Source organism: Pleurodeles waltl, chromosome 1_1, assembly GCF_031143425.1.
Source record: "Pleurodeles waltl isolate 20211129_DDA chromosome 1_1, aPleWal1.hap1.20221129, whole genome shotgun sequence".
In the NCBI taxonomy this organism is placed as follows: domain Eukaryota; kingdom Metazoa; phylum Chordata; class Amphibia; order Caudata; family Salamandridae; genus Pleurodeles; species Pleurodeles waltl.
This window is the reverse complement of record NC_090436.1, coordinates 951,794,015-951,815,029: the sequence shown is the minus strand read 5'-3', so window position 1 is coordinate 951,815,029 and position 21,015 is coordinate 951,794,015. Positions and strand designations below refer to the sequence as shown.

Below are 21,015 nucleotides of genomic sequence, written 5' to 3'. Positions count from 1 at the left end.
TGCTGCGAGGAGGCACCGTGCGGTTTTGCATAGATTTACTTCCCCCCAGATGTGACGGAGCATAGTCACATTATTAGCACAACACTTGCGGGTACAAACGAATACCAGTGTGCAGATCTTAGATGGTAAAAAAGAGACACTACAGAGATGGCAGGTAGGAGGGTGGGAAGAATCTGCAATTCCTTAGAGTACATACAGCCAGCCATGCCATGGAACAGAGCATTACCGAAGGTACCATAATTTGCTTTTCTGATAAACACCTCTATCCACAGATTCTTCACCTTTAGAACAGATATGAGAGCAGTACCCTCCAAAAGTGCAGGCTGTGGTGTGGAATCGGACTAAAAAGTCCTGCAAGACTGAATGGGAGAAATGTCTTTCCCACCAGAGCTAGCTGTCAAGGCAATAGTGCTTCATGAACGTGTGCTGACGCCCAAGTTGCGGCCTGGCAGATGTCAAGAACAGTCACTCTGCGTGGGAAAGCAGTGGCATGAATAAGCCTCGGCCTCGATTGAATCAGCCCTTAGTCCTTCATGAGTCTCCTTCTTGCCCAGTACAGAGCAGATTTTAAGGCAGAGGACGGTCTACATTGATAAAGTCCTTTTCTGCTCCGCCTTACCTTTGTTTGACCTCGAGAACCCCAAAAAAGGCCAAACATCTACCTACATGTGTTTGGTGTGATCAGTGTAAAGCTTCAACTGATGGAGTCTCTCCTCTTTCGAGGAGCGAGGTGGAGCAAAGAATGTTGGGAGAGTGATGGATTGCCAGCACCAGTTTTTCTGGGGTAAAAGGTAGTGTAGGGCTGTTGCACTGAGACAGGATAGAGTTCACTCATGTGACAAGCTGACGTGATTGCAATGAGGAGGACAGTTTTGAGAGTCATAAGATGCAATGGGCAGCTATGCACTGGCTTGAAGGGGATGCACGTGAGGAAAGTCACCAATTCAAGATCCCATAACTCGCCACAAACGGACTGGGAGACCACTGCAACAAACCTTCCTCGTCCTTCTAAAAGCAGCACTGACTAGATTGGTCTAGGCAGGACACCAACCATGGCTGCGATTAGAGACACTTGCATTACAGTATAACCAGGGAGGGTTTGCAGTGCCTGACTTAGACACTATCACGTTGCAAATCACGCTATGTGATATTCCGGTACCGCCAGACTGGTACTGCCGCCCTATGTCCCTATAAAGAAAGATCAGATATCAAGGTGTGAGCTCCACACCTGCATTGTCACCAAAGATTTGACAGCAACTCGGAACATACAGTCATTTGAACGCACCGATATGACACATAGCGGCTAGGGCTGGGTTTGAAAATATATATTCATTACATATGCCTCTTATTAACAAGCCATTCTTTCCCCTAATGCTAGATAATGGATTTACACATCAACTGAGAGGGACGGACATAGTTTTGGTAGGACAACATTTTAGAGATTGCACATTCCTGACCCTGTATCAAATCTGTGTAGAAACATCACACTGTTAGATGTCTGACTATCTGTGCTTAAGACATGCAGCCAAGGCCAAGACTGTGTAGCCCACTTTCCCCACCGAACTGCTTGTCCTCCATCCACTTACCTATCTTATCCAAAACCCAGACCGAATGTTTATAGTTTCTTCCTTATACGCATTATACTTGGACAGATGCACAAGCACCAATAACAGAGCTTTAGAGAAGTGGAACGCAGATGTCGAGCAAGATATAGGTGCTGATGTATAGAGATACTGCTGCGCCAAAATTTAACTCATACAGATCAATTGCAGGCACAAGCTACTCCACTTTACGTTCCGTAGCAGATAGTATTGGATGCCACAAAACTTACGTAGAATAGACCTAGAAAGAACAGCGCAGTGCCCCCGAGAACATGCAGGCCTTTTCCACCTCACGTGAGAATGCCCGCCGATCCGTCAATACTGGGAAGACATATTTAAAACTATAAGTGAGATAACAGACACCACTTCAGAATGCAGCCCACAGCTGGCCCTAATGGGATACACAAAATATACTGAAATCGACTAGATGTCTGGTGGGGTATTGCTTCTGTTGGCTAAGAAACAGCTAGCCTGCCACTGGATGAGCGGCCCTCCACCCCAAATTGCTGACTGGTTGAAGGACTTGTTCCATTCAAGGGACCAAGTGGAGGACTACGGAGAGCTACAACACCAGTAAGCCTGCTCACAAGATATCTGGAAACGGTTTAGGCTCTATCTTGCTTCAAAAGCAGACACTACTAACAATAAATAAATATGCTAGAACTGACTAACGTATCAGGTTAGATATCTAATATATGTAGTTTTCTTATAATGACCTCTGATGTGCATGCATCAGGGACAATATCACACCTTCACTTCCCCTGAAGGGGTCACTAAGATGACTCACTTTTGTAAAAAGTGAAACCCATGTCAACTCCTGCACGTTGATTTTGTTGTTTTATGTAACTTACCCAAAAAAAAAAAATGTCTGGGAGGGAACAGTGTGTCAAATGCCCTGCTGTTGCACCAGAATATCTCCTCTGAACTAGTAGCCTTATCAGAGGACAGATGCTCATACCCAGAACTTCGGATTCCACACACTGCTGGCCCAAAACGGAGTGTCTAGGATAACATGGGACTGGTTGTTCCTGATTTAGTACGAAGTGGAATCCATGATGTTAACCCCTGCTTGATGTTTTTATTGTTTTATATGACTTAATAAACCAAAACAAAAAAAAGGTACAGGAAGGAACATGTGCGTCAAAGCTTTAGTAAACTGCATAACAATAGGTAACTTTTAAGTACGGTTGCTCTGCGAAATTGCAAGTCTGCTTTGTGAATTTCACATCAGGCCACAAATAAGTTGCATCGCCTGGCATAAATGGACTTCTCAAATGGATGCCTTGGCAGCAAGGTTGACATCTACAGCCTCAGTTAGGAGATCAAATACAGGCAACTGCTGCTGCTCAATCTTTACACATGGAGGAATAGATCGGGCAAGTTGAAGGGCAGACCTCTGCTCAGCTGCTTCACGATCTTCCCGAAGTGGTAACCTCAAGAGGCTCATACCCAGTAATTCCAGATACCACTCTCTCCTGGCCCAATATGGAGGGACCAGGATGCCCTGGGTCTGGTTGTTCCTGATCATCTACAGAGCTCAAGACTGGAGAGGCAGAATCGGAAAGGTATATAGGAGTGCTGTGTTTCCCTCTAGCATGAATGTCTCATAGAGAGAGGGTTCTTGGAAATTCCAACCCAAACATCACTCTTGGTGGTGGTGGTGTCTGTGAGAACCTGCAGCAGCCTTATCTTGATGGATAAAAGGACATGCTACAGCACCAGGTAAATGGCCCGCAACTCCATCAGACTGATGTGGAGCCAGGCTGCCGCTGAAGACCGGTCTCCTCTGACCTCCATCAGTCCCAGATGACCTCCCCAACTCAGCAATGATGTATCAGTCACCTGCATCAGCTCTGAATGGGGAAGGCAGAGGGATCTGTCGCTGGTCAGGTGGCAGTTATGCAGCCACCAATGCAGATCATGCATGTCTCCACCAAAACCTGGATGACATCCAACAGGCTTCCTTGGTGCTGGGCTGAGCTCACAGAGACTTCATATTCTACTGCAGAGCCCACATATGCCACCTGCAGGATAGCTGAGGCCAACAAGCCTCCGAGATGCCCATGTTGAGATCCGAAACCAAGTCATGGAACCGTTACAGCAGAGGACAGGCCATAAACTGCACCTTGTTCAAGACAGCGCCTAGAAAAAGAAGCCTCTGAAAAAGAGTCAGATGCAACTTTAGCTTGTTGATAAAGAACCTCAACGATATCAAGAAGGATGTTGTTGTCTGGAGTTGATCTACAATTGCCTGTGGAGAGCCTGTCTTCAACAGTCAGTTGCTTAGGTAGGGGAAAACTGTTTCCTCCTACACAACCTCAAAAGATATGCGGTGACCACTGGCATCACTTTCATGGATGCCCGGGGAGTGCTCTTAAGACCAAAGAGGAGCACAGCAAACTGAAAATGTGCCTGGCTAACATTGATCCGTATGGAACGTCAGTGGGACTACAGGATGGGCACGTGAAAGTATGTGTCCTGCAGGTCCAAGTTTACCGATCAGCTACCTAGAGCCACGACAGACATAACCTGGTCCAGTGTGAACATTCTGAATTTGTCCTTCCACAGGAAGGCTTTCAGAGGGTGAAGACCCAAATAGGACAAAGGCCTATTTCCTTCTTCGGCACAAGGAAATAATGGTAGTAGCACCCCATGCCTACATCCAAGGCCGTCACCCTCTTAATGGCATCTTTGTACAGTAGAACTTCCACCTCTTAAAGTAAGATGGACAGGTGCTCCTCTTAAAGCAGCTTTGATGTGGGCAGAATCTGTGATAAGTCGGAAAGAAATGACTTTAGCTAAAGAGTGTCAGGTGGGGCCGAGTCCTGCTTTGCCTTCCAGTGTTTCCATTAGGATTTGGACTTAGTCTTACCGGATGAACACAACTGCAAAGAGGACCTGTTGTAGGATCAACCTCAAGATCGGTAACTGTTTGATGCTCTGAACTTGGAGCAGGCGTGGGACTTGTGAGGCTTCTTTAGATGTTCGGTGACGTACAGCTTCACTTCACAGTCTCTGATCGCCATTGGGTGCATGAAGGCACATTCCTTTTAGGATTTGAAGATGTGCTCTTAGCACAAACATCAGAGACACATCTTGTGCGGGTCCATCACTGACATCTGCTTACCTTGCACACTGAATTTTTGTTTGAAAAACATGTGTAACCGACAATAAAAGTGAGGGGAGCTACAGATGCGTATTCAAAGGCACAGACAGAAAGCAGCAGATGTAGGTACAGCAGGGATGGTGCTTATATGTGGCTCCACTCCATCATTTCCAGGTTGGAACAAAGTCAGCCTAGAGCCCCATGGCCCCATCTGGCTGCAAACGGGAGGATGGCTATGAAAACATCCACATCCAGTTTGGTGCCTGGGAAGTATTTCAAAGCAAGAAAGCAGCTGCTCAGGATCCTTTGGTGCAGGCCCAGTGAGAAGAGGAGGAGCCAGCTTTTTAGAGTGCCTCCAGCAGCGTATGCAAATACAATGGTTATGGACAAGGGCAGGCCCACGACAAGAGCACAGAATTGTGTGGTCCTTCCTATTCACCCTGTGAAGCTGCATGTAACTTTTGTCATCTGCAAACCACCTGCCACAATATACAGAGTTGTCAATATCAAAAGGCCTGTAGATGTAGGGCTGAAATTGTGTGATGAAAATATGACCTTTTTATGGAAAAAGTAGGAGTTCCTGGTGCGAAGCTTCACATGAAGTAATTGACCATGGCAAAAGAGAATTTGCCTTTCCACCAAAATTTAGGATAAAAATACAAACGTTGAACTGGAATCTACAAATCTTAGGCACCAGAGCAGGCTCAACTACTTAGCAACTTGTGGCATTTCTGTCTTACAATAGCTCTTGAATTTGTTTTGTTTTTTTCTACAGAAATCCTAATTTCCCTGTAAATACTTATCTTCTAGAGAGATTTGCCTAAATCTCGAAGATGCTTCTGCAGCTTGTTTGAGGCTGTATGGCAGCAAAACAGACCAGCGAGCCAGCACTAGCTAGTTGTATATTAACACAGCGAGGCTACATGAAAAGATGGACAGTAAGTATACCCTCTTCATCTTCCCACTCTAGATCCAGAGAAGTGCTGTCATCATTCCCGCTTGTAGATTTGGTTTTGGTAGTTAGGTCACAGCTGCTTTCGGTGTTTGGTGTCAGTGCATTGGTTTCCGATGACAGTCCTAGACCAAGCAAAAAAACATACTTTTTTTTAATGTACACATATATCACTTGCAACTAATTGGTTTAATTGTTAAACTATATACCATTTTTATTCAAGAAGAAGGATTGCCTAATCCTGTATCATAACCTCTAATTTCTTGGAGAACAGCACATTTCTTTTCTTTGAATGTTTTAATTATGATAGAAATTTTAAACCAGGAGAATAAACATTACAACTCAAAATATAACATATATGTCATCAGTAAAACAGGTCTGACAAAACTCTGTACATTAGAGCATCCTCCCAATTTCCCAGAGTCCAGTTTTCTACCACTGGGCTCCACATGTACTTGACGTAAACCCATTTGGATTTATTCTTTAATGTACTCTTACATGTCTTTGTGAACTGGCCCCAAAACATATAAAATTGGCATAAAAAGAGAATATTCAGGTCATTATCATATGCATCTATTGAAAAACAGAAATAACTTTTCTAACAGGGAGTTGGATGATATGGGATGAATTTTGAAAGGCACGTTGAAGAACATAAAAAGATTACTCCTATTTTAATATAATACTTCACGTACTCATAAATGTTTTTGAGAATTGGCCCCAATACTAATGCATTTCATTGTAGTGATATAATGGGGGCAGCTGTTTTACATTTCTGGCCCAAATCTTTTGTGTGGTGGTCTTTGGCTATTCCATGCCATTATAACAATTTTCCCATGTATATGCATTTAAGTATACATTTAATAAAGCACAAACCTAGGTATATAGAAACTGTGAGCTATACAAGGGGACAGATAATACAAGGATTAGAAGGCAAGCAGGATATGGGAGTAAAAGGGGCCGTAGGGGGTGAGATCACAGTTGTGGGCTACAAGGGGGTCTGTAAAAGGCAGAGGAGGGGCGGTGTGAAGCTTACCTGGTTGGAAAGGGGATACCAAAGAAGGGACAGGGCTTTGACAAGTAGCGTGATGTTTACTGTAATGTCAAAATTTTTTGTAACAATTTTATTTTGCATTTTGAACAAAAGAACATGACACACAGTACTGTTTTGGCTGAAGCATCATGAACACTCATGCTAGCAGTGTTCTGGACATTGTCAGATGCAGCCCTTCCATCCACTACTGTCATCGTATGTAAGTGGTGAATGGGTGCCAATTTGTATTGAACTTGGCCACACTATTCCTGATAATCGGCTTTAGAATTTGCATGGCACAAAGTGACCAGACCTTCCCCCACCACATGTTCAGTTACGGTGCCTGTAGCTGCTTCCACATTGAGGCTACGCTCAATCTAGTTGCTAACAGGAGATGGGAGAATAGTTGACCCTGAGAGTCGTTGTGGGAAAAAGTCTATCCTTCCCCGATAGTAAGGGGATTATGTGATAGTGAAACAATAGTGATGGTGTGTATCGTGTTGAGGACCTCATCCCAGAATTATTGAATTAACTGGCATGAGCACCAGGTGTGTGTGGAAACTTCCAGCACAGAGCTGAACCCCCAAACATCTTGGTGAGACGTACGGGTCTGAGATACTATGTTAATATTTTATATGCATGCTCTTTCTATTGAAGACAGAAGATTGGAGGCCCTTCACCAGATACCACCCCAAGTGTTGTCTGAGACATCAGAGGCCATTTCACTCTCCCATTGTATTGCATAACATGTTTTTTTGGGGGTAAGGTTCAGGATATGTTGAAACAGCCATGCTATGTATACCTCTATGACAGGTGTTGTTACGATGCAGGGTTTCTATGGGAATTTTCTCCCATTAAATAGCTAGACCTGCTGGAGGTCTACCAGCCCACTGTAGTGCCAGACTAAGCCTATATAATCTCAACAGGACTTCTCATGTCCCAAGATCCCCCACCGAGATAGAAGTCTCTCAAAAGGGGAGAGCGCATCTAGGCTCCAGCTAATAGAACCAGAATTAGTTGCGCCCGGTGGGAAGTCTGGCTTATGTTTCAAGGGGGTGAGTGGGAAGGGGCATGGCGGTAAGTTCTGCCTCCCTCACACCTCTCGCCAATGAGTCAGTAGTGTACCTGTCAGTCGTGGTGGGGAGGAGGGGCCAGCCACTGTTAGGAGCCATAGGAGCCCAGACACAGGCTTTGTCATCAGGGTCGTGGGGCCAATCAAGTGAGGGACAAAGTTGTGCCGCTAATATGTATGTAACATCATCCGGGAAGCACAAGCCACCCTCGATCATAGGTTTAAAGAGGGACACCTTGCCCACCCTCGGGAATTTAGTCCCCCCACACACACACACACATAAATCCAGGCAACTTTTTACGGATCTGTGTTTGTATCCAAAGAGGGATGGTTAGGAAATGGTTTGAAGGACACATATTAGTCGGGCATGAAGTTCATTTTAAGGCAATTAACCCAGCCCAACCAGGAAATCTCTAACTTGCCCCATCTATATAGGTCCTTGAAAAGGAAAGTGAGGAGAGGCGGGATATTGCTATTGTGAACAGCTGAACCCCAGATAAGTTATAGCTGGCGTTTCTCATTGGAAGCCACCTCTTTGGATGGGATACCTGAAGCTAATCTGCAAATCCCCTACCCCCATGAGTTACAAAAATATATTTCAAAGCCTGAAGGGTGGAAGAAATGGTCTAACTCCCTCATCAACACTTAAATGGTGGGGTACGGGTCAGTAACAAAGCAGAGTATGTCATTGGTGAAGATGGCTGTAGGAAGTTGGCTCTGTATGCACTATTTCAAAGTAAGGAATAGTATGCACAGAGTCCAAGGGTTCCCCTTAGAGGTAAGATAGTGGCAAAAAGAGATAATACTAATGCTCTATTTTGTGGTAGTGTGGTCGAGCAGTAGGCTTATCAAAGGAGTAGTGTTAAGCATTTGTTGTACATACACACAGGCAATAAATGAGGAACACACACTCAGAGACAAATCCAGCCAATAGGTTTTGTTATAGAAAAATATATTTTCTTAGTTTATTTTAAGGTTCAAATTCTACATGTAATATCTCATCTGAAAGGTATTGCAGGTAAGTACTTTAGGAACTTTGAATAATTACAGTAGCATATATACTTTTCACATAAAACACAAATAGCTGTTTTAAAAGTGGACACAGTGCAATTTTCACAGTTCCTGGGGAGGTAAAGTATTGTTAGTTTTAGCAGGTAAGTAAATTACCTACAGGGTTCAGTTTTGGGTCCAAGGTAGCCCACCATTGGGGGTTCAGAGCAACCCCAAAGTTACCACACCAGCAGCTCAGGGCCGGTCAGGTGCAGAGGTCAAAGAGGTGCCCAAAACACATAGGCTTCAATGGAGAGAAGGGGGTGCCCCGGTTCCAGTCTGCCAGCAGGTAAGTACCCGCGTCTTCGGAGGGCAGACCAGGGGGGTTTTGTAGGGCACCGGGGGGGACACAAGTCCACACAGAAAGTACACCCTCAGCAGAGCGGGGGCGGCCGGGTGCAGTGTGCAAACAAGCGTCGGGTTCTCTGTAGATTTCAATGGGAGACCAAGGGGTCTCTTCAGCGGTGCAGGCAGGCAAGGGGGGGGCTCCTCGGGGTAGCCGCCACCTAGGCAAGGGAGAGGGTCTCCTGGAGGTCACTCCTGCACTGAAGTTCCGTTCCTTCAGGTGCTGGGGGCTGCGGGTGCAGGGTCTTTTCCAGCCGTCGGGACTTTAGGATCAGGCAGTCGCGGTCAGGGGGAGCCTCGGGATTCCCTCTGCAGGCGTCCCTGTGGGGGCTCAGGGGGGACAACTTTGGTTACTCACGGTCTCGGAGTCGCCGGAGGGTCCTCCCTGAGGTGTTGGTTCTCCACCAGTCGAGTCGGGGTCGCCGGGTGCAGTGTTGCAAGTCTCACGCTTCTTGCGGGGATTTGCAGGGGTCTTTAAATCTGTTCCTCTGTAACAAAGTTGCAGTCTTTTTGGAGCAGTGCCGCTGTCCTCGGGAGTTTCTTGTCTTTCTTGAAGCAGGGCAGTCCTCTGAGGATTCAGAGGTCGCTGGTCCTGGGGAAAGCGTCGCTGGAGCAGGGTTCTTTAGAAGGCAGGAGACAGGCCGGTAGGTCTGGGGCCAAAGCAGTTGGTGTCTTCTTTTCTTCTTCTGCAGGGGTCTTTCAGCTCAGCAGTCCTCTTCTTCTTGTAGTTGCAGGAATCTAAATTCTTAGGTTCAGGGGAGCCCTTAAATACTAAATTTAAGGGCGTGTTTAGGTCTGGGGGGTTAGTAGCCAATGGCTACTAGCCCTGAGGGTGGGTACACCCTCTTTGTGCCTCCTCCCAAGGGGAGGGGGTCACATTCCTATCCCTATTGGGGGAATCCTCCTTCTACAAGATGGAGGATTTCTAAAAGTCAGAGTCATCTCAGCTCAGGACACCTTAGGGGCTGTCCTGACTGGCCAGTGACTCCTCCTTGTTTTTCTCATTATCTCTCCTGGACTTGCCGCCAAAAGTGGGGGCTGTGTCCAGGGGGCGGGCATCTCCACTAGCTGGAGTGCCCTGGGGCATTGTAATACGAAGCTTGAGCCTTTGAAGCTCACTGCTAGGTGTTACAGTTCCTGCAGGGGGGAGGTGTGAAGCACCTCCACCCAGAGCAGGCTTTGTTTCTGTCCTCAGAGAGCACAAAGGCTCTCACCGCATGAGGTCAGAAACTCGTCTCTCAGCAGCAGGCTGGCACAGACCAGTCAGTCCTGCACTGAACAATTGGGTAAAATACAGGGGGTATCTCTAAGATGCCCTCTGTGTGCATTTTTTAATAAATCCAACACTGGAATCAGTGTGGGTTTATTATTCTGAGAAGTTTGATACCAAACTTCCCAGTTTTCAGTGTAGCCATTATGGAGCTGTGGAGTTCGTTTTTGACAGACTCCCAGCCCATATACTCTTATGGCTACCCTGCACTTACAATGTCTAAGGTTTTGCTTAGACACTGTAGGGGCATAGTGCTCATGCACCTATGCCCTCACCTGTGGTATAGTGCACCCTGCCTTAGGGCTGTAAGGCCTGCTAGAGGGGTGACTTACCTATGCCACAGGCAGTGTGAGGTTGGCATGGCACCCTGAGGGGAGTGCCATGTCGACTTAGTCATTTTCTCCCCACCAGCACACACAAGCTGGCAAGCAGTGTGTCTGTGCTGAGTGAGAGGTTCCTAGGGTGGCATAAGACATGCTGCAGCCCTTAGAGACCTTCCCTGGCATCAGGGCCCTTGGTACCAGGGGTACCAGTTACAAGGGACTTACCTAGGTGCCAGGGTTGTGCCAATTGTGGAAACAATGGTACATTTTAGGTGAAAGAACACTGGTGCTGGGGCCTGGTTAGCAGGGTCCCAGCACACTTCTCAGTCAAGTCAGCATCAGTATCAGGCAAAAAGTGGGGGGTAACTGCAACAGGGAGCCATTTCTTTACACAAGCCACCCCCAGCCCACAGGCCAGGAGACTCAGCCAAAGCTGGGAGAGTCTTCCTAGTCTGTCAGGCGAGGAAGAGTAGAGGAAATAGGCTGGTTTGTTGCAGGGCCTATTCTGCCTTACATCCTCCTGTTCAGGTCATTCCCTCTGGGGAACTGACCCACTTCCACAGTGATAGGACCTAGTCTGAATTGCCTCTTGTCTGTACTTTTTATGTCTCCACCCATTCTCTCTATTTTGGGGTTAGAGGTATCCACCTCTGCTAATCTTATCTTAGCCAGGGTCACCCCTAGCTTACCCAAAGAGGTTACCCAGAGCTGGAGTAACCCCACCATGACCAACAGGGTCAGGGGGCCTAACTTGCTATTTGGCATGGGGTCAGACCACCATGCCAAGGATAGTGCAGCCATAAAGGCTAACACCCAGCAGAGGCCACTGACAGCTGTCAGTGCCCAGAACCACACCTTTAGCTCACCACCTACAAGGGAAGGGGCTAAGTTGCAGGCTTCTTTGGGTTCAGGGTGCCTGTCTGCTGTATTAGAGTGGGGGGTTACCACATCTTGTAGTAAACACCCTTCTTCCACTCTTTCTTCTGTTAGCTGAGGAGCCACCCACACAGGCTTAACAGTTGCCTGACTAGCCAGGACTTCTTGTGGGTCAGGTTGGACTTTATCAGTGCCACTTTTGGAGTTCTCCCCTACTGGAGCATAATCTCCTTGGCTTGCTGGAACCTTGGCTAAAGGTTGTCCACCCTTCCTACACTGTTTTCTTTTCTTTTTCTTCTGGGGCCTGCTTGCAGTTACTGCAGAGGCAGGACCTCCAGAATCCTTGGGAGAGGACTGGCACTGGACCAGTTCCTCTCTTGAGCTCTGACTAACCTCTGGGTAGTCATTTCCAAGGAGACAATCAAGCGGGAGGTCTGTACTGACTACCACCCTTCTCCAGCTAAAAGTCCCACCCACTTCTATGGGCACAAAAGCCACTGGCCTATCAGTGACCCTGTCTGGGCTAACTCTTACTCTGGCAGTCTCACCTGGGATGTACTGGTTTGAGAACACCAGCCTGTCATGCACAATAGTGTGACTGGCACAAGTGTCTCTCAGGGCAGTGGCTGGGATTCCATTCACCAGTAGGTGGTGGAAGTGTCTACTTCCCTCTGGAATCTCCAACTCACCTGTTGGGTCCTTTTTCCAGTTGAAGGCTATGAAGACCTCCTCATCTGAGGAGTCATCCCCAATGGCTACACTGGTCACCCCTGGGATTTTGCTAGGGGTTTTGTTTTTGGGACAAGAAGTGTCCTTGGTGTGGTGCCCTGTCTGTCTACAGTTTTGGCACCATGCCTTAGTGGCATCCCAGTTCTTACCCTGGTACCCACCTTGGTTTTGGGTTGTGTCTTGGGGCCCACCCACCTGTTCTGGTTTTTGGGGGCCTACAGAGGACTCTTTTTCTTTGTTTCTAGTGTCACTCACTTTATCCTGGGGAGGCTTTGTAACCCCTTTCTTTTGGTCAACCCCAGTGGAAGTTTTGGTTACCCTAGTCTTGACCCAATGGTCCGCCTTCTTTCCCAATTCTTGGGGAGAAATTGGTCCTAGGTCTACCAGATACTGATGCAACTTTTCATTGAAGCAGTTACTTAAAATGTGTTCTTTCATAAACAAATTATAAAGCCCAACATAGTCATGCACTTCATTTCCAGTTACCCAACCATCCAGTGTTTTCACTGAGTAGTCAACAAAATCAACCCAGGGCTGGCTCGAGGATTTTTGAGCCCCCCTGAACCTAATCATGTACTCCTCAGTGGAGAATCCAAAGCCCTCAATCAGGGTTCCCTTCATGAGGTCATAAGATTCTGCATCTTTTCCAGAGAGTGTGAGGAGTCTATCCCTACACTTTCCAGTGAACATTTCCCAAAGGAGAGCACCCCAGTGAGATTTGTTCACTTTTCTGGTTACACAAGCCCTCTCGAAAGCTGTGAACCATTTGGTGATGTCATCACCATCTTCATATTTAGTCACAATCCCTTTAGGGATTTTTAACATGTCAGGAGAATCTCTGACCCTAGTTATGTTGCTGCCACCATTGATGGGTCCTAGGCCCATCTCTTTTATTTCCCTTTCTATGGCTAGGATCTGTCTTTCCAAAGCCAATCTTTTGGCCATCCTGGCTAACTGGATGTCCTCTTCACTGGAGTTATCCTCAGTGATTTCAGAGTTGTTGGTCCCTCCTGTGAGGGAAACAGCATCTCTGACTATTATGTTTGGAGACAGGGCTTGAGAGGCCCTGTTCTCCCTAAATAGGACTGGTAGGGGGGAATTTTCCTCCAAGTCACTATCTTCATCCTCTGTGTTGCCATCCTCAGAGGGGTTGGCTCTTTCAAACTCTGCCAAAAGCTCCTGGAGCTGTAGTTTGGAAGGTCTGGGGCCCATTGTTATTTTCTTTAATTTACAGAGTGACCTTAGCTCCCTCATCTTAAGATGGAGGTAAGGGGTGGTGTCGAGTTCCACCACATTCACATCTGTACTAGACATTATGCTTCTAAAAGTTGGAATACTTTTTAAGAATCTAAAACTAGTTCTAGGTTCTAATTCAAACTTTCACAAACTTTTAAACTCTAAAAAAAATGCTAAACAGGGACTAACACAAGGCCCTAGCAGGACTTTTAAGAATTTAGAAAAATAGTTCAAATTGCAAAAATCAATTTCTAATGACAATTTTTGGAATTTGTCGTGTGATCAGGTATTGGCTGAGTAGTCCAGCAAATGCAAAGTCTTGTACCCCACCGCTGATCCACCAATGTAGGAAGTTGGCTCTGTATGCACTATTTCAAAGTAAGGAATAGTATGCACAGAGTCCAAGGGTTCCCCTTAGAGGTAAGATAGTGGCAAAAAGAGATAATACTAATGCTCTATTTTGTGGTAGTGTGGTCGAGCAGTAGGCTTATCAAAGGAGTAGTGTTAAGCATTTGTTGTACATACACACAGGCAATAAATGAGGAACACACACTCAGAGACAAATCCAGCCAATAGGTTTTGTTATAGAAAAATATATTTTCTTAGTTTATTTTAAGAACCACAGGTTCAAATTCTACATGTAATATCTCACTTGAAAGGTATTGCAGGTAAGTACTTTAGGAACTTTGAATAATTACAGTAGCATATATACTTTTCACATAAAACACAAATAGCTGTTTTAAAAGTGGACACAGTGCAATTTTCACAGTTCCTGGGGGAGGAAAAGTATTGTTAGTTTTAGCAGGTAAGTAAATTACCTACAGGGTTCAGTTTTGGGTCCAAGGTAGCCCACCGTTGGGGGTTCAGAGCAACCCCAAAGTTACCACACCAGCAGCTCAGGGCCGGTCAGGTGCAGAGGTCAAAGAGGTGCCCAAAACACATAGGCTTCAATGGAGAGAAGGGGGTGCCCCGGTTCCAGTCTGCCAGCAGGTAAGTACCCGCGTCTTCGGAGGGCAGACCAGGGGGGTTTTGTAGGGCACCGGGGGGGACAAGTCCACACAGAAAGTACACCCTCAGCAGCGCGGGGGTGGCCGGGTGCAGTGTGCAAACAAGCGTCGGATTCTCTGTAGATTTCAATGGGAGACCAAGGGGTCTCTTCAGCGGTGCAGGCAGGCAAGGGGGGGGGGGGGGGGCTCCTCGGGGTAGCCGCCACCTAGGCAAGGGAGAGGGCCTCCTGGGGGTCACTCCTGCACTGAAGTTCTGTTCCTTCAGGTGCTGGGGGCTGCGGGTGCAGGGTCTTTTCCAGCCGTCGGGACTTTAGGATCAGGCAGTCGCGGTCAGGGGGAGCCTCGGGATTCCCTCTGCAGGCGTCGCTGTGGGGGCTCAGGGGGGACAACTTTGGTTACTCACGGTCTCGGAGTCGCCGGAGGGTCCTCCCTGAGGTGTTGGTTCTCCACCAGTCGAGTCGGGGTCGCCGCGTGCAGTGTTGCAAGTCTCACGCTTCTTGCGGGGATTTGCAGGGGTCTTTAAATCTGCTCCTCTGTAACAAAGTTGCAGTCTTTTTGGAGCAGTGCCGCTGTCCTCGGGAGTTTCTTGTCTTTCTTGAAGCAGGGCAGTCCTCTGAGGATTCAGAGGTCGCTGGTCCTGGGGAAAGCGTCGCTGGAGCAGGGTTCTTTAGAAGGCAGGAGACAGGCCGGTAGGTCTGGGGCCAAAGCAGTTGGTGTCTTCTTTTCTTCTTCTGCAGGGGTCTTTCAGCTCAGCAGTCCTCTTCTTGTAGTTGCAGGAATCTAAATTCTTAGGTTCAGGGGAGCCCTTAAATACTAAATTTAAGGGCGTGTTTAGGTCTGGGGGGTTAGTAGCCAATGGCTACTAGCCCAGAGGGTGGGTACACCCTCTTTGTGCCTCCTCCCAAGAGGAGGGGGTCACATTCCTATCCCTATTGGGGGAATCCTCCTTCTACAAGATGGAGGATTTCTAAAAGTCAGAGTCACCTCAGCTCAGGACACCTTAGGGGCTGTCCTGACTGGCCAGTGACTCCTCCTTGTTTTTCTCATTATCTCTCCTGGACTTGCCGCCAAAAGTGGGGGCTGTGTCCAGGGGGCGGGCATCTCCACTAGCTGGAGTGCCCTGGGGCATTGTAACACGAAGCTTGAGCCTTTGAAGCTCACTGCTAGGTGTTACAGTTCCTGCAGGGGGGAGGTGTGAAGCACCTCCACCCAGAGCAGGCTTTGTTTCTGTCCTCAGAGAGCACAAAGGCTCTCACCGCATGAGGTCAGAAACTCGTCTCTCAGCAGCAGGCTGGACAGACCAGTCAGTACTGCACTGAACAATTGGGTAAAATACAGGGGGTATCTCTAAGATGCCCTCTGTGTGCATTTTTTAATAAATCCAACACTGGAATCAGTGTGGGTTTATTATTCTGAGAAGTTTGATACCAAACTTCCCAGTTTTCAGTGTAGCCATTATGGAGCTGTGGAGTTCGTTTTTGACAGACTCCCAGCCCATATACTCTTATGGCTACCCTGCACTTACAATGTCTAAGGTTTTGCTTAGACACTGTAGGGGCATAGTGCTCATGCACATATGCCCTCACCTGTGGTATAGTGCACCCTGCCTTAGGGCTGTAAGGCCTGCTAGAGGGGTGACTTACCTATGCCACAGGCAGTGTGAGGTTGGCATGGCACCCTGAGGGGAGTGCCATGTCGACTTAGTCATTTTCTCCCCACCAACACACACAAGCTGGCAAGCAGTGTGTCTGTGCTGAGTGAGAGGTCCCTAGGGTGGCATAAGACATGCTGCAGCCCTTAGAGACCTTCCCTGGCATCAGGGCCCTTGGTACCAGGGGTACCAGTTACAAGGGACTTACCTAGGTGCCAGGGTTGTGCCAATTGTGGAAACAATGGTACATTTTAGGTGAAAGAACACTGGTGCTGGGGCCTGGTTAGCAGGGTCCCAGCACACTTCTCAGTCAAGTCAGCATCAGTATCAGGCAAAAAGTGGGGGGTAACTGCAACAGGGAGCCATTTCTTTACAGTGGCCAACTTGTGTTTCCTGCCATATATTGTCATGCCATGGATTACAGGGTTGTTTTGGATCCAGGCCACTAAGGGTTCCATTGCGATGGTGAAACCAAGAGGGCACCCCTGCTGCATGCCCCTAGTGAATATAATGGTTGGGAAAAAAGAGGCGCTGATTTTGAGTTTGGAGGATGGTTTCTTGAAATTAACTTGAAAGAAGGTTTTTATCTTGGACCCTACGTGAACTTTATCTAGTATCTTCGATATGTATGCCCAGTCCACCAGGTCGAACATCTTCTCGATGTGGAGAGAAAGGAGGGCCATTGGCTGATTCCACCATTCTGCCAGCTATACAAGTGCAACTGTTAGCCGCCTGCTGTAATTTGCCTGTCTATTATGGATAAAACAAGATTGTTGGCGGGCTATAAGGGTAGGCGACATGCAGTAAGCCACACTACGAGTATCGACACAGAGTTTCATGCCGCAGTTTAATAATGAAATAGGCTTGTGTGAATAACAATATGTGGGGGATTTGCCAGGTTTCAAGAGGGGAGCAGGATGGGATTCTAGCATTGTGTCGGTAACCACACCTGATGACAAGAAAGAGTTAAACACCTTCAACAAAGATTCTATTAGTAGGGAGGCATAGGCTTTATAGAATGTGGCTGTGTACCCTTCTGGGCCCAGGGTTTGCAGGAAGAGAGACTGCTAATTGCTGCCTGAACTCATCTCAAGTAATGCCCTCTTCACGGAGGCCTACCTTTCGTCTCCATTCAGGGGAGGGTAATTGAGGAGGTACTCATCCTGATATTGCTCAACAGAATGTTGGGCCTTGGAGAGCTGAGTGGTAGTGGTGGAAGACAGATCAGTCGACTGTCTCTTGTTGAAGGCGGCCCTCATTATCCTCCATTTCCTTGATTTAATTATGTATGTGTATTGCTAACATTGAGAGCGTGAAGCGGTACAGAGGATAGCTTTCCAAGAAGGAGGAAGAAAAGCATGCTTACATTGTAACAAATGGCAGTTTGATGAGGAGAGACTTTAGCTTTTTCCAGAAGCAAAGTAGTAATGGATTTGGGCAGATCTACCTGGACTAACATTCACTGCCCTATGTGCTAACACGATGTTTTGAATACCGTCAACATAGCTCTCTATTGAAACAGATTCACATCATACAGCTAGCATCAACTTTATCACATGTGAATGCCAAACTCTAAAAATAATTTAGTCACTCTGGATAATCAGAAATACACCCTTGCATGTTATTAGGTTCTCACAGAAGACACAGCAGTGGTGACTGCACTTGGAGGCATGTCAGGTGAATAATTCACCTTTCCTTAGAAGCTTGCTCATCCATTCATTTAACTGTATCTGGTTTCCATCACCTGTGGTGACAGTTTAGCAGCCAACCTCGCGCAAGTGGATGAGACTTCAGGGAGTATTTCTGTTATGCACTTTCTGCTTGTTTATTAATTGTTTTCAGGATAACACATCCCCTAAAGAAGGGCCCTGCCTGAAATGCATTGGGATCATTAAATCGAGATTATTCAACAATATGTATACATCATCAAATCAGCATGGGATATTTCAGCGCCATGTATCCGAGGATGAAGTTAATCCTTTTTTGATGAAGAATACAGAAGTTGAATAACTTACCATGCCACTGAAGAGTGCTCATTAAACTCAATGTAACATTACTACAAATGTTGAAGAACACATGGTAGTGTGTTAATGGGATGCTGCCCTGCAAAGGGGGTAATGCAACCATTTTAATCAGAGAACTGAGTTATGAACACCACTTTGACCACACGGAAGACTGCAGGAGACAGCAACGAAGAGAGCTTGAAGGGCAGTGAATAAGCAATTTCGGTCAAAAAAGTGGTTTGGGGTCTTTGTTATTCTCCACACAGGTTGGAATGATTGTGCTGCTAATACACCAAAAGTAATAATTAAATTCCACTGTGAATCAGGTTCACCCACAAAGAGAAGCAAGCACAACATACAGCAAATCTGTGGACTTTCTAGATCATACAACTTAGAAAAATACTTCTCTGGAGTTCTTCTGTTGGCCTAAATGACAGCCAAGGACCTCTTGGAGTTACCAACCTGAATACCAACCGAAAAAGATAAAGAACAAACAATTTTGCAAAAGTTTCTCTACAGAATAATAGTTTGGCTTTCTTCTTTTTCACATGAGCAATGCAGGATTTTGGGAATCAGGGATTTTATCCATTTTGTAGAGACGCCAATGGGGATTTGAGAAAGTCTAAGACCTCTCTTCCAGAAGGCACATTGACCCAGTAAATTCCTTCTATACAATCACAACTAATGTTGTTTTACTCCCTAATGAGAGAAACGATCAAACAAACTGAACAGAGGGATGTGTAGCAAACAGTAGCACAGCTTTAACCCTTATTACACCCCTCCCAATCAAACGATTAATGCTGCCTCCCAGTGAAGTCTCTTTTAAGCATTTTAGACCATGAAGCAAAACTGGTCTACAGAGGGCCAGGCAGCCCTTTGATAATGGAAAATATCCAGCACAATGCTTCCTTTAGACCAGCTGTCTCTAGCAAGGGCCATCAATGAAGTTTTACAGGTCCACAATCCAACAGTGTATCAAAACCTTGGGGAGACATGAATACTATGGATATTTCACACTGTAACTGGTAATATTTGGGTAATGACTAGTACAGGGAAACATGTTTCAGGAAAGAGATGTAGCAGAGGCGCACCGTTAATTCTCAAGATGAGGGAATTTCTGAGCATCAGAAAATCCATTTCTGTGATTATGCTACAAAATGTCTACAAAGACTTTGGGACTTCAGAGAGTTGAGAAAACCTGCACAGTTTGGTATAAATCGGCAGAACAAGCTACTGGGTGCAAGGCTGGACTTTGTAATCCTGTGTTTCAGTAGCAAAATTGGGAGAAAGTATGAAGACATCAAAGGAGGGAGAAACAGCAATGAAAACTTGCGAAAAAATCTCTGCTGGTGACTTTTGCAAGAAAGTGAATTAGAAGGAATACCTTCCAGTCCTCCAGTACACCCGACCAAAAGTGTACTTTAAGCCTGAACCATCCAAAAAGAAAACCATACCAGATAGCACTTACATTTCTTAGGTCCTATTTAGTAGGCAGAACAAATGGGTGACAGTAATTTCCAGTGTGACAACCTCACACTTGCCCTCGAGAGGGCCACCCCACTTATTTTTTATTTTGATAGTGTAAAGGAAACAGTATTTTAAAATCACAGCTCTATCTAGAAGACCACATAGAAAAGAGCCTATGATTGAGAATACACAGTGCACAGCAGTCTAACCAAATAAAACCTTTTACTTACGGCTACTTCTTAACGCTTCATATTGTGACCTCACATTTCGCAAATAGGATTCAAAATCTTCCTCTGTTGCAGAACTGTAGAAAGTAAGAACACTTTATTTCAATCTTTTTAGTAAACAATATGCAACCATATTACATACCTCATGTACATATCTATTTTAGGAAATGAAACATCACTTTTACTACCATTTTTAGACACCTAATTACTGTCTACATCTTTTACCCCATGGGAGCAAAGGGTAGTGAGGGAATTAAGCTTTTGATTTGCTCTTGCAACACATCTAAATCCCCCCTTTAAACAACAAACCTTAAATACACGATTATGCAAGGGTGCACGGTGCTTAGAAGTAAACTTGTTCCTTTGAAAAAACATCACACAGCCAGACTGTGTCGACTCTTCTTTTTAGTTTTTCCCCCCTCAAAGCATTTGCAGAATAAAACTGTCATAAACTACTTTAGTTTGTGCTTTGTCAGTCTGTAAGGAAGGATCACATAAGCTTGTACACCCACATCCAGAAAATCTATACATTCATCAATTTCCTACTCCTTGTCATGTTATATGAACTGGGATGAAGAAGGAAACCGATCTTTGTACCTTACATGACAATACTCTCTTACTTTATTATCAAACATGAGGGTCCTTGTTGGAACTGTTTCTTTTTGCTACTTCTACTTTGGCACTGCTTTAACTTGCTTAGCTGCTGAGGCATCCTTTACCTTGCAACATGAATGAGGATTCTCTGCTCTAGTGATAAAGATTTCTACCATTAAAAGCCTACCGCCCGTTCTCCAAGTTATCCATGTTTTAGTGTAGAGATGACAACACCACTTTGTTACCTTTAGAAAAGCCTGCTTGTCTCACTTTTGACCATGGCAGACCTCCAAAGTTGTTGCTCTTTGGGATTTTTAAGAATCTGTGCAACAGCCCAAGATCATTTGCTTTCGTTCTCCTCGTCTTTACCTCTCCACAGAATGTCTTTGCTATACTTGGCTCTTTTAAAACATTTTAAAAGAAGTGAGGAATGTGGAGCACCTGCTTATTCCATGGGTTATTTGCCTCCCACTTCT

The 21,015-nt window shown here is 46.0% G+C and overlaps 1 protein-coding gene across 2 annotated transcripts in view; it reads right to left on the bottom strand.

The window, feature by feature from the left end:
• AP1AR (adaptor related protein complex 1 associated regulatory protein) overlaps positions 1 to 21,015 on the bottom strand; it is a 190,270-nt gene that overhangs the window by 21,280 nt on the left and 147,975 nt on the right. For both annotated transcript variants that reach the window (XM_069230200.1, XM_069230201.1), the window contains 2 exons: positions 19,949 to 20,022; positions 5,656 to 5,784 (listed from right to left, as the gene is read on the bottom strand). In XM_069230200.1, coding sequence (XP_069086301.1) covers positions 5,656 to 5,784; positions 19,949 to 20,022 — 203 coding nt within the window. The remainder of the gene's footprint in view (positions 1 to 5,655; positions 5,785 to 19,948; positions 20,023 to 21,015) is intronic.